This window comes from Enoplosus armatus, chromosome 11 (assembly GCF_043641665.1).
Source record: "Enoplosus armatus isolate fEnoArm2 chromosome 11, fEnoArm2.hap1, whole genome shotgun sequence".
In the NCBI taxonomy this organism is placed as follows: Eukaryota; Metazoa; Chordata; class Actinopteri; order Centrarchiformes; family Enoplosidae; genus Enoplosus; species Enoplosus armatus.
This window is the reverse complement of record NC_092190.1, coordinates 1598173-1611421: the sequence shown is the minus strand read 5'-3', so window position 1 is coordinate 1611421 and position 13249 is coordinate 1598173. Positions and strand designations below refer to the sequence as shown.

Here is a 13249-nt window from a genome sequence, read left to right as displayed (position 1 = left end):
CATTTGGAAGTGTGCTACTGTCCGGACTATGCATCCCTGGCTGATTCCATTCAGTGCAAGTCATTGTCAGTAAGGTAATGACAAAAAATGTACAGAGTTATATTGTGCAATATGGGTTCATGCAGTTATGCAAGGTACACCAACATATATTGTACATATAAAGAATACTCACTATATTTATAAATAAATATATGTTTTGCATTTTTATAGTAGGTAGTTCATTTTGACTTGGTCATTTTATAAGTAGCTTGCATGCTGAAAAAGTGGTCAGTGGTTTGTGGACTTTACCTAGACATACATGCCTACAATGGTCCTCCCCAGGTTTAACTTCTGAGCATAGGGCAGGATGTGCGAGCCATTCACCTGTTTCCGGACTTCATGAACTCTGATAATTTCCCAACCCAAGAGAAGCATAAGTGGGGCTTGTGGGTCATTGTCTGGGATGAGGTGTGCCGCTGACTTTAGGTGTGCATGTTGAAGAGCCGCATTGGGGGTGGGGGGCTACGAGGCTGGGTGAAGGGATGCGGACAATGCCATCCAGAGATTCCACTTCATAGCCACTGACGCTTCTTCCTGCCAGTACCTTTACTCCAGCCAATTTTTTATAACGTGAAAGGAGCACTTGGACTCTGAACACTTGACAAACTAGTGACCTGTTGCTCTGCTCGTCCAGAATCACATACAGTTTCACTGCTTTGTTTCTGTGGCCAACTGGATATACTTTTTTCAAGAGATATTTTAGAGCAGGATTTGTCTGTAAGATTTGTGCCTCATACTTTTTTGCATTTGGTGGTAACATGAGATTGAGGTGAGGTTTCCTCCTCCTCCTCGACATGCTCTTGAGCAAGGTCCACCTGCCATGTCCAGGGTGTGGACCTCAATTCACTTCTTGTTTCTAGAGAGAGTTTCACAGACTCCTAGGTCCCACCATCAGGCTGTCCTCAGTGTTCCACCCACAGTCCATTGGCCTGACGTACTGCATGAATCAGGAAATGGAGACGGCCCTCCAGTGCATCTCATCCAACAACCAGTATTTGTGGTCAATACAACTGCTATGGGTTGAGTATGCGTACAACACACTGCCACTGGTCTGTCACTTTGCCAGTGAACCCACAGCGACAAACCACTGCTCCTTCCCAATCAAGAGAGTGGCCAACGCCTTCCCCCGTCCAAGGCCTTTGTTCACTGACTGTGGCTGGCGAAGTGAGACCCTTCCTCTCGGGGTAGAGTCCGGGAAGTTGGCTCCCTGTTTCATGGGCCCTTTCTCAAACTCAAAGGTGATCAACCCAGCTTCGGTCCACCTGCAACTGCCTCGGTCCATTCGGATCGATTCCACCATCATTGTTTCCAGGTTAAGCCTGTGAGGGAGTGCCAGTTATCTTCCAGTGTAAATACCAATTGAAAGTGGACAACATTAGTGCTAGGGGATTACGCCATTCAGTGTAAAGTCTGTGTACATACTAACAGCAGCAAAGTAGCACTGTGTGCATGGACTTAGCACAGAGTTTATGTGCCAGGAATCAGAATGAGATCTAATCGATTCACCCAGGCTTAGGGCCTCTATCCACAGAGCGTTTTTCTCTGGCAGAAAAGCGCTACCAGGGCGCTGGGATGAAGGCTTGTGCTGTGAAAGTAAAAACGCTGCATGTCGGTTTTGCTTCTATGACAACAATATCTAAACGCTATGTTAAGGGGTTTACTACACAGCTAACAACGTGTAGGGTGATAAAAGCACAACACCAGCAACATTCAGAGTCCGGCCGATCTTCTCCCACAAATGGGCTTTTCTGTCTCTCCAGTGCCTCTCTGACAAGTTCAAAGACCTTCAACTCGGAGCGTTCTGAAAAACCCTGCCGGGTGCAGCGCGTTTTCTCTTGGCAGGTTCATAGGGCCGCATACGCTCTCTCCTCATTGGGAACAATTGAAAAAAACACTCTATGCTAACACTGCTACGTGGACACAGGTCCTTACCGTTGTTCAACAACAAGCCTCTGTGTGTATTTAACCTGTGTTCTCCCCTCCTTCTGGGCCAGTTTGTCTTTGTCCTTTGTGCAAGCATTCCAGCGATCCCCTAGTGTTCTATGTCTTCTGTCTACCTGGGTTTTGATCACCTGTTTTGGATTTTGACCTCGCCTTTTGCCTACTCCCTTCAGGATTATCTGCTTTGTTTGACACATCTCCCGTGTAGTTTGTAATTACATCAGAGTTGTGGGAAGAGAGAGAGAAAGGGCGGCAGAAGAAGTGATGATGGTGATGGTGTGATATGTAGAAGGAGAGAGGAAGGACATCAGTGTCCAACAGAGACAGTGAGAGAGGAGGGGAGGGATGGACACGATGGTAGAAAGAGATAAAGCAGCTGTATGACAGAGAGTTCTTGGCAGAAAGCTGGCAGAGCTGCAGGTTCTCCTCCTCCGACTCCTCCTCTCTCTCATGATGGAGACCCAGGACGGAGCAGAGTTCTGTTTTCCACAACTCCTCAACATCTCCTGCAAGAAGCCGACACTTCCTTGGTCTGAAGCTGTGCTCCTGAACATTCTGCTGCCCTCCATCTCTGTGCTCACTGTAGCTCTCAACCTGCTTGTCATCATCTCAGTCTCCCACTTCAGGTAAAATTTAATGTCTCAGCAGAACCCACAGTTTAAGTTTTATAACTAGAAGAATTGAGCTGCTTTTGAAATCTGGCAAACTATGTATGTCTCCAACTGACGATATTCATTTGTTTCTTTGAACCAAGCCTGTGAAGTCTTTCATTGTCGAAGCTGAACCATACATTTTTCCACAGAAGATATTTTGACATGTCACAGTGACATATTTATTTTGTCAGTTATATATGAGGACTTGTTGGGTTATCGACTCTTTTCTCTTTCCCTCCAGGCAGCTCCACACCCCCACCAACATCCTCCTCCTCTCTCTGGCTGTCTCGGACTTTCTCGTGGGCCTCCTGCTGATGCCGGTAGAAATCCTCCTCAAAACATCCTGCTGGTTTCATGGTGACCTCATGTGCTCTTTGTATGTGTATGCATCGTACATAATAACCTCTGCCTCAGTAGGAGACATGGTGCTCATATCAGTTGACCGCTACGTGGCTATTTGTGACCCTCTGCATTACCCCACCAGAATCACTGTGACAAGAGTTAAACTCTGTGTTTGTCTGTGTTGGTCCTGTTCTGTTCTCTACAGCAGTCCCTTTTTAAAAAATGACCTGAGTCAACCAGACAGACATAATTCCTGCTTCGGAGAATGTGTGGTTGTCGTTGACCATGTTGCAGGAGCTGTTGACCTTGTTTTGACCTTTTTTGTTCCCATTACTATCATCATTGTTCTGTATATGAGAGTATTTGCTGTGGCTGTGTCTCAGGCTCGTGTCATGCGCTCTCACATCACAGCTGTCAGACTCCAGCATTCAGTGAGTCTAACAACTAAATCTGAGCTGAAAGCAGCCAGGACTCTTGGTGTTCTTGTACTTGTGTTTCTCATATGTTTCTGTCCATACTATTGTGTCATTCTTGCTCCTGACAACGTGCACAATGCTTCATCTGCATCTTATGTGCTCTATTTTAACTCCTGTCTAAACCCTGTGATCTACGCCTTGTTCTACCCCTGGTTTAGAAAAGCTATTACTCAAATTGTTACGTTCAAGATTCTGCAGCCTGGCTCCTGTGAGTCCAACATACTGCAGAGAGGCTATGGAGTCCCTTTTAAAATTAGACCTGCTCATTAATTTGATCATGCGAGTGAATTCACTAATCCAAGAGCAAAGAAAATGTGCTGTCTTCTCTTTAAAAATGTGTATATGAACAAAAGCATGTATGTTTTATGTGCAAACAAATGTTCATAAAAACAGGTTGATGGAAACACACCTTTTTTTAATTCTGCTCAATGTGGGCTTCACGTCAGCTGTGAAGAATTCTTTCTTTTTTAAGCAATTGTGATTATAATCAATATTCAGTTATCGTTTGAGTGTGTTGCTTGTAAATTGTGGCTGTATTATGACCCTCGCTGGCTGTTAGCTTGTGATTAGACAGAAGGGGTTTGTTGTCATTGTGTTCATTCCATGACTGTATGTATTCTGTACTCTGTTGCTGCTGTCATTTTATTAAAAGAACCCCGCACTTTTTCTCTGCCTCATCCAGTAAGCTGTGAATTGACAAATATATTGCACCTATGCACTAATCCTTTCTCTCAAGAAACCTTTTTCATTGCAGCACAACAGCATGGTACAATCACAGCGTGCGGTGGAATGCAATTTCAAAATATTGAATGAATTAAAATTCACGTAGTGATACAACATCCTCTATAGTACAATATACACTGTATATGACCTTTTTATCAAATTTTCACAATTAAAACAACAACAAAACACACACACCAATAAGGTAAACATTTTGCGCGTGCCAGGAAACATTCTGCTCTAAAACAGCTGTAGTGTAAAATAGGGCTCATAGTCTAATTAGTAATTATGTACAGCCAAGCCCCAGGTTATGTTTGTCTTTTGTGAAACTCTTGCTTTAGATGGGACACCCGGCAGAGAGCTGCATACGGTCATATTTGATTGCTTAACAATATGGTGGGCTTTGCAGCAACATGAAAAATTCTATACTGTATGTCATATAGAATTCAGTCCGGGAATTGAAGTAGTCTACCCTCTTTCACAAGTTCAGGCAAAAGTTCTGTAGCCAAAACAAGTCTGTTAGAAGTTAATTATAGAAGTAATACCAAACAAGAAAGACTGTAAGATTTAGAAGATTCTGAGACAGTGAAATGTTTGTGTATATGTCTATTTCTATCTCTATATATCTATATGATGTATATAAATATACTGTGTGTGTATATATATATATGTATATGTATATATATATATATCACAGGAGGCTTTTAAACACATCTAGTTCCACAGCTAGCAACTAGCAAAGCGTTAGCCGACGCAACAGTTTGTAGCCGACCTGAAGGACTGTTAAACTGGTGACGTTAATGGTTTTGGACTGGGGGGGGGGGGGGGGGGGGCGGTGAGTCAAAGGTCACAGCCGAGATTTACAAGAAATATTATTTTCTAATATAGTAACAACTAATAAAGTACTTTGTGATCCTCATGGGGAGGACATTGACAGTCTCACGCACTGCATGAGACTGTACAGGACTGTACAGTGTTTTTCCAACAACAAACCCTGGATTACCCCGGACATAAAGGCTCTCCTCAAGGAAAAGAAGAGGGCCTTTCAGTTAGGAAACAAGGAGGAGCTGAAGAACGTGCAGAAGGAGCTGAAGTGGAGGATCAGGGGTGGTGAGAAAAGCTACAGGAGGAAGATGGAGGATCAACTGCAGAAGAACAACATCAGTGGAGTCTGGAAGGGCCTTAGACCCATCTCTGGTTATAGGGAACCCAGCTCCCAGCCTGTGGGGGAGTGGGTGAATGATCTGAACATCTTCTTCAACAGATTTGATCAGCCATCTGCCCACCCCGCGGCTCAGTCCACTCTGCTGCAACCCCCATCGTCTACACCCCCAGCATACAGCCCCCCTGCTCCAATCTGTCCCTCACAACAAACCAGGTGAGGGATGAACTCAGGAGGATCAAGGCGTGGAAGGCTGCGGGTCCCGACGGCATCAGCTCAAGGCTCCTCCAGTCCTGTGTAGTCCAGCTGAGCCTGAGGCTGGAAAGAGTACCACAGCTGTGGAAAACATCCCGCGTGGTACCAGTGCCAAAGACCAGACCCAGCTCCCCAAGGACTTCAACAGCTACAGGCCGGTGGCACTGACATCGCAATTGGGAATACTGACCTAGAACTGACCCAGGACTTTGTGGACCGGTGCCGGCGGAAACGCCTCCACATCAACGTGGGGAAAACCAAAGAGATGGTGGTGGACTTCCGCCGGTGCAAACGCACCCCTCCCACACCAGTGAATATCCAGTTCTTTCCTCACGGCTGCTGTCAGGCTTTACAATCAGACCTGCTCCCAGTAGACCACCCTCACCGAAATGGACCATCAATCCACATATTTCAGAATGTAACAATGGTGCAATACCCACACCTCGATGTGGAATACAGTATAATCCCTTTGCCTTTCTTTTTTTTTTCTTTCTGTGAATTTGTAAAATTGTACACTACAGTTGTTTTTTACTTTTAGTAGCTTTTCAACAGTCTTTATTGTTCTGATTTATTATATCTTGATTTTCTACTTATGTCTCTATTTCACTCTCATGTACGCTGCTGGAACAAAGCAAATTTCCCCGCTGAGGGATCAATAAAGGATTATCTCATCTTATCTTATCTTATTACTGAAAACATATTTCACAGGTCATGTGAAGCTGACACTGAGCATAGTTTCCCTTCACCTCTTTTTATGCACATTTTCAATTTACACATGAAACATACACATTTTGGATTTCTGAATTCACACACTGAACAACATGATCAAATTAATGAGCAGATCTTCTGTATCTGCAGTAGCTGTTGAATGTAGAGAGGATGTTATTCTCTACCCTTGTTTCCTCATTTGTCCTACGTCTATACTGCTTTTTTAAAGACTGATTTAAGCAGTGTTTAGACAGACAACAATACTACATGGGAAAAACATTTATTTTAGTGAGGCCACTCCACACAGCAGGGGTGCCAACAAAGTGGGCTCCAGGGAAAAGCGCACATTTGTGGTGGACTATGCTGTAGTACCGCAGTATTTAGACTGTTTATCTGGCAACGCTCCTCCCCGAGGAGGGCGGATCTCTCTCTCTGTATTGGCTCTGAGGTTTTCTTCCATCTAACTATTAATTTGCTTTTACTTTCTTATTAAATGAAAAAAGCAACAGAGAGAAAAACACATACAACCATCATATAATGCAACTGATGAGAACCAAATAATTATTTTGTCATAACTTGTCATAATTATTCTTTTGCCCTCAACATGCAATGAGTTATAATCTTTACATAAAATTGACAATGAGTAGAACAAGGCGTGAGTTTTCTCATATACAGTTTATAAACTGTATACAGAGAGAGAAGAGAGGGCTTTCACTTCAATTTTTAGGATTTTGAATTCAGTGAAAATGTTTGTTTAGCAGATCTTGTTTCAGTCAGTCCACAGTCTCTCTACAGTATGTTGGCCTCACAGGAGCCAGGCTGCAGTATCTGAAGAGTAATAATGACTTTCATTGCTTTTCTAAACCAGGGGTAAAACAGTGCATAGATCAAAGGGTTTAGACAAGAGTTAAAATAGAACAGATACATCGCTAAGAATTCAAATGAAGGATTGAGCAAACTGTCAGCAGCAAGAATGATACAATAATATGGGCAGAAACATATTAGAAACACAAGTACAAGAACACCAAGAGTCCTGGCTGCTTTCAGCTCAGATTTCCTTGTTGAATTTACTGAACGCTGAAGTGTAGCAGCTGTGATGTGAGAGCGCATGGCACGAGCCTGAGACACAGCCACAACAAATACTCTCATGTACAGAACAATGATGATAGTAATTGGAACAATAAAGGTCAAAACAAGGTCAACAACTCCTGCAACATGGTCAGTGACAATCACACATTCTCCGTAGCAGGAATTATGTCTGTCGGATTGACTCAGGTAATCCTTTGAAAAGGGAATGCTGTACAAAACAGAACAGAACCAACACAGACAAACAGAGAGTTCAATTCTTCTCACAGTCATTCTGGTGGGGTAATGCAGAGGGTCACAAATAGCCACATAGCGGTCGGCTGATATGAGCATCATGTCTCCTATTGAGACACAGGTTATGGTGTATGCTATTAAAGTGGAGAAAGAACACATGAGGTCACCAAGAAACCAGCAGGATGTTTTTTGGTGGATCACGCCCGGCATCAGCACGAGGCCCACAAGAAAGTCTGACACAGCCAGAGAGAGTAGGAGGATGTTGGTGGGGGTGTGGAGCTGCCTCGAGGGAAGAGAAAAGAGATGATAATCCAACAAGTCCTCATATCTAAATGACAAAATGTTGTGTCATTTCAGTGCCTTCAAAAATAATCAAGGAAAAAGGTTTTCTTTGCTGATCTGCCGCACCAACAGGCCTTTTTCACGGCAGACATTTTGACCTGTCATAGTAGGAAAAGAACAGGTGTTACAGTACTAACATTACTGTTGTCATTATTCCCAGTAAAACATAACAGCGAGACATCACCAGCATGCACAATACCAGGACCCTGAAACTGAAGCACCTAAATGGAATTCAGCCATCATTCATTTTATGTTTTACACCTTTGTTTTTCCGACTGTGACATGTCAAAATATTTTCTGTGGTTCCATTGTTAAGGTCTGGTTCATCTTAGGCAATAAGACTTAACAGTAGAACAGTTAACAGTTAACAAAAGCCACAGAGTGTCAGAAACCATCTGACACTGTATGTTTTATACTTACAGTTGACATACCACTCGATTTCTAACTCAGTATATCAAGGTCATATATAAACTAGGGGTGGGACTCGATTAAAAAAAATAATCTAATTAATTAGAGGCTTTGTAATTAATTAATCTCGATTAATCGCATAACAATATTTGCCCCCAAAAGCAACATTTTTTAATTTCAATGGATTTTAGTAGAGTACATTTCATCGAGTTTGGGCTGCCGACACCGCTTGTTCGTACTCGGACCGGGACTGCTAGTGCCTGGCTCTGTGCTCGCTGCAACATGCTTTGCATTTAGGTGATACCGTAGGGTTGACGTGCTTCGGTGGTATGCAAACTCTTTTTTGCACAATTTGCATAAAACCACACTTTTGTCAATACTTCCATCGGATAATTTTTTGAAATGAAATTTTCCTTCCATCAGTCCTAGCAAAGAGCTTTCGTCAGATTCCTCCATTTTGGTAGCCGTTAGCCGAGCTCAGCTGTGTGCACCAGTGTAATCGGTGTACCAGGAAATCGTGCAGTGACAAACGTTCCGCGTTGTTTGGAATGCAAACTGCGATTAAATGCGTTAATTTTCTTAAATTAATTAATCGTAATTAACGCGTTAAAGTCCCACCCCTAATATAAACCTAATCCACTATACACACTGTATATACTGCATACTGCCATGTATACATGCATATACTGTACATATCCACATACATCATCTATATAAAGCACCCTGTTACATTAATCATTCAATATTTCTTCCAGCATGATCACACCCTGCACCATTATACTATCTAGCTCAATTCTTCTTGGATCTCAGTGTTCATAGTTGTAAAACTTAAACTGTGGGTTCTGCTGAGACATTAAACTTTACCTGAAGTGGGAGACTGAGATGATGACAAGCAGGTTGAGAGCTACAGTGAGCACACAGACGGAGGGCAGCAGGGTGTTCAGGAGCACAGCTTCAGACCAGGGAAGTGTCGGCTTCTTGCAGGAGATGTTGAGGAGTTGTGGAAAACAGAACTCTGCTCCGTCCTGGGTCTCCATCATGAGAGAGAGGAGGAGGAGGAGGAGGAGGAGAAGCTGCAGCTCTGGCAGCTTTCTGCCCAGAACTCTCTGTCATACAGCTGCTTTATCTCTTTCTACCATCATCTCCATCCCTCCCCTCCTCTCTCACTGTCTCTGTTGGACACTGATGTCCTTCCTCCCTCGCTCTACACATCCCACCATCATCTTCATCACTTCTTCTGCCGCCCTTTTTCTCTCTCTCTCTCTCTCTCTCTCTCATACACTTTCTGTTATTCTGGTTTGGGTTGGCAAGTACCATCATTCTTTTTCCTCACTGAGAAGAGGGGCATATGTCCATGAAGCTGAGGAAGTGGCCTTTTATTCCACGCTTCCTCTCAAAGTTGCACCTGAGAGACATCAGCCAGCTCAGTGCTTGGGGCCTGTTGTTGGGAAGCCGTTGATGTGGACACTTAAAGGGTAATGGTGCTACCCAACAGTTGCTTGAATCTTTCCTTAATTCTTCATCCTTCAAGAAGGAGGCACCCTGCATCAAAATAGCTACCTGGTGGTCTTTGGGCCACTTAGACACGTTGCATCCCAAGTTGTCAGCATCACAGGTTGATTTCTCCTCTCCACTCCTCCTGATGTTGTAACGGGTAGGTATGGGACCCAATTGTTGCAGCACAGATACAGGCAGGTATGGTTGGTCGTGAGCTCAGCTGAGCCGAACCAGAGTGGAGGTGAGTACAGGACAGGTAGACAATTCTGGTACTCACAACACAGTTCCGCGGGGAGCGGAGGAGCCACGAGAAACCCAGCAGTAGAATCTCTCGGGGAGCCGGTCGGTCCGGAACCAGTGGAGCCTGCAGCCGAAGCTGAACCACCAGGAAGGGGCAGACGAAGGGAGGACTGAAGGGTGGAAGAGAGGCGAGGAGCCAACATCGAGTATGCGAATATTCGTCAGAGACGTCCATGGCGGGATCCTCCTCCTCAGCATCAGAGGGTGTCTCATCCTCAGGATCATCTGACGCCTCGGACGACAGGGAGGAAGGTGGTTCAAGGGTGGTGTGCCCTGAGTGCGTGGCTTGACTTGGCCGGCTGGTCCGGGTGACGCCTGTGGAACTCCCTGATGAGCCGGGTGTCTAGGATGTGTCGCGCCGGAACCCAGGACCTCTCCTCAGGGCCGTACCCCTGCCAGTCGACCAGATACTGGAGACCCCTCCCACGGCGGCGGGAGCAAAGGAGGCGGTGAACTGTATAGGCAGGACCTCCATCAACAAAGCGGGGCGGAGGAGGAGGAGGTGCCGCGGGGACCAGGGGGCTCTCTGGGACCGGCTTGACCCTGGAGACGTGGAACATGGGGTGGATCCACATGGACCGAGGCAGCTTGAGCCTCACTGCTGCAGGGTTGATGACCTTCTGAATTTCAAAGGGACCGATGAACCTGGGTGCCAACTTCCTCGACTCTACCCGCAAGGGTAAATCTGAGGTGGACAACCACACCCTCTGGCCAGCATGGTAGATGGGGGCCTGGGTGCGGCGTCAGTTGGCAGCGGTGGTGTAGCGGTCAGCAGAGCCAAGAAGAGTGGCCTGAGCTTGGATCCAAGTCCTGCGGCAGCGGCGGATGAAGGCCTGGACTGACAGGCAGGACATCTCCTTTTCCAGGGCCGGAAACAGGGGAAGCTGGAACCCATAGGCGCAATGGAAGGGGGAAAGTCCAGTGGCCGGACTGGTCAAGGTGTTATGGGCGTACTCCACCCACAGTAGCTGCTGGGACCAGGACAAAGGGTGTTTGGACACCATGCAGCGCAGAGCCATCTCCATCTCCTGGTTCTTGCGCTCGGTCTGGCCATTAGACTGAGGGTGGAACCCGGGTGACAGGCTGACGGTGGCCCCAATGAGCGTGCAGAACTCCCTCCAAAACACAGAGGTAAACTGAGGTCCCCGGTCGGAAACCACATCGGTGGGGAGACCATAAAGACAGAAGACATGAAGGAGCATGAGCTCAGCTGTGGAGGGAACGAACAGGCAGTCTGGCAGACAGGCACTGGGTCCAGGTTGGTCCTCTAGGGCTGCCTTGACTCTTTCCTCCACCTCCCAGGTGAGAGAGGTGACCCGGTGTGGAGAGGGGAGGATGGTATCAGGACTGGAGGCGGAGTCCTCCTTCTCCAAAAACTGACAGGACAGGGCATCAGGCTTCACGTTGCAGGACCCGGGTCAGAAGGACAGGGGAGAAGTTGAACCTCGTTAGAAAAAGAGACCATCGGGCTTGGCGGGAGTTGAGCCTCTTGGCCGACTGGATGTACTCGAGGTTCTTATGGTTGGTCCACACCAGGAAAGGCAGCTTTGTCCCTTCGAGCCAGTGGCGCCATTCTTCAAGGACCAGTTTGACCGCCAGGAGTTCCCGGTTGCCGATGTCGTAGTTTCTCTCTGCCGGGGTCAAATGTCGGGAGAAGAAGGCACAGGGATGGAGTTTCTGGTTGCCGGCCGACCACTGAGAGAGGACTGCCCCCACCCCTACGTCAGAGGCGTCCACCTCCATCACGAACTGTCTCTCGGGGTCTGGTACTTGGAGGATGGGAACCGACGTGAACCAGGCCTTAAGAGACAGGAAGGCCTCGTCAGCAGCGGAGGACCACCGGAACGGAACCTTGGAGGAGGTCAGGGTTGTGAGGGGATTGGCCACGGTGCTATAACCTCGGATGAATTGGCGGTAGAAATTGGTGAACCCCAGGAAACGCTGTAGCTGCTTGCGGGAGTCAGGAACGGGCCAGGCAGTGGCAGCGGACACCTTGGCGGGGTCCATCTGTATGTTCCCTTGACCCACGATGTAACCCAGGAACAGATGAGGAATGGAACTCACACTTCTCGGCCTTCACGAAAAGGGAGTTCTCCAGGAGCCGTTGAAGAACTGCCTGGACGTGGTGCACATGTTCCTCCTTGGTCCGGGAGAAGATCAGGATGTCGTCCAGGTGGACGAATACGTGCTTGTTTAGCATGTCTCTGAGCAGTTTGTTTACCAGAGCCTGGAAGACAGCCGGGGCATTGGTGAGGCTGAAGGGCATCACCAGGTACTCGTAATGACTAGTAGGGGTGTTGAACACTGTCTTCCACTCATCACCTTCCCGGATGTGGACCAAGTGGTAGGCGTTGCGCAGGTCCAACTTCGAGAAGATGGTGGCCCCTTCCAGGAGCTCGAAGGCAGACGAGGTGAGTGGGAGGGGGTAGCGGTTCTTGACTGTGATGTCATTGAGGCCCCGGTAATCGATGCAAGGCCGTGGAACTTCGTCTCCACAAAGAAGAAGCCAGCGCCAGCGGGTGACGATGAGGGACGGATGACGCCAGCAGCCAAGGAGTCGTTGATGTATGTCTCCATGGCGTGTCTCTCAGGTGCGGACAGAGAGTATAGCCAGCCCCTGGGAGGAGCCGTGCCGGGCTGGAGGTCGATGGCGCAATCATACGGTCGATGAGGAGGAAGGGAGGTTGCCTTGGCCTTGCTGAAAACCTCTCCGAAGTCGTGGTATTCCACCGGAACCCCTGACAGATCCGGCACCGGACTGGAGCAGGTGGACTGCTGGGGGGCAGCTGCCTGCTTGAAGCACACTTGGTGGCAGGAAGGACTCCACCCGAAGATGAACCCCATCACCCAGTCGATGTTGGGATTGTGGCGCCGGAGCCAGGGATAACCCAGGATGAGGGGAAGGCGAGGAGACCGCAGGATGTGGAATTGGATGGTCTCATGGTGGTTACCGGAGAGGAGCATGCGCACACGGACCGCCTGGTGGGTGACTGTGCCCAGGAGATACAAAGCCAACAGCAGCACAAGAGTCCCATCCAGCAACTCAAAGGGCCGCACCACAGGGTAATCAAGTTGGCGACTCTCAG

General features: G+C 47.3%; 2 protein-coding genes across 2 annotated transcripts; one reads left to right on the top strand and one right to left on the bottom strand.

Moving 5' to 3' along the window:
• The first annotated feature begins 2228 nt into the window (after positions 1-2228).
• Positions 2229-5782, top strand: LOC139292586 (trace amine-associated receptor 13c-like). The gene is made up of 5 exons (XM_070914946.1): positions 2229-2250; positions 2342-2606; positions 2875-3691; positions 5200-5549; positions 5635-5782. The coding sequence occupies exons 2-5, from the start codon at positions 2431-2433 to the stop codon at positions 5780-5782; spliced, it is 1491 nt and encodes a 496-aa protein (XP_070771047.1). The 5' UTR covers positions 2229-2250; positions 2342-2430.
• Positions 5783-7085: 1303 nt separating this feature from the next.
• Positions 7086-9406, bottom strand: LOC139292757 (trace amine-associated receptor 13c-like). Its single transcript, XM_070915131.1, has 2 exons — positions 9231-9406; positions 7086-7899 (listed from the first exon to the last, which is right to left on the bottom strand). Exons 1-2 carry the CDS (start codon positions 9404-9406, stop codon positions 7086-7088), a joined length of 990 nt encoding a protein of 329 aa, XP_070771232.1.
• Between the last annotated feature and the right edge of the window lie 3843 nt (positions 9407-13249).

Coding starts and splice junctions, on each gene's coding strand:
- LOC139292586 (XM_070914946.1), top strand. CDS start 2,431: ATGATGGAGACCCAGGACGGAGCAGAGTTCTGTTTTCCACAACTCCTC. Junction 2,607..2,874: donor ATCTCAGTCTCCCACTTCAG/GTAAAATTTAAT, acceptor CTTTCCCTCCAG/GCAGCTCCACACCCCCACCA. Junction 5,550..5,634: donor TGTCCCTCACAACAAACCAG/GTGAGGGATGAA, acceptor AGTCCTGTGTAG/TCCAGCTGAGCCTGAGGCTG.
- LOC139292757 (XM_070915131.1), bottom strand. CDS start 9,406: ATGATGGAGACCCAGGACGGAGCAGAGTTCTGTTTTCCACAACTCCTC. Junction 7,900..9,230: donor ATCTCAGTCTCCCACTTCAG/GTAAAGTTTAAT, acceptor TCTTCCCTCGAG/GCAGCTCCACACCCCCACCA.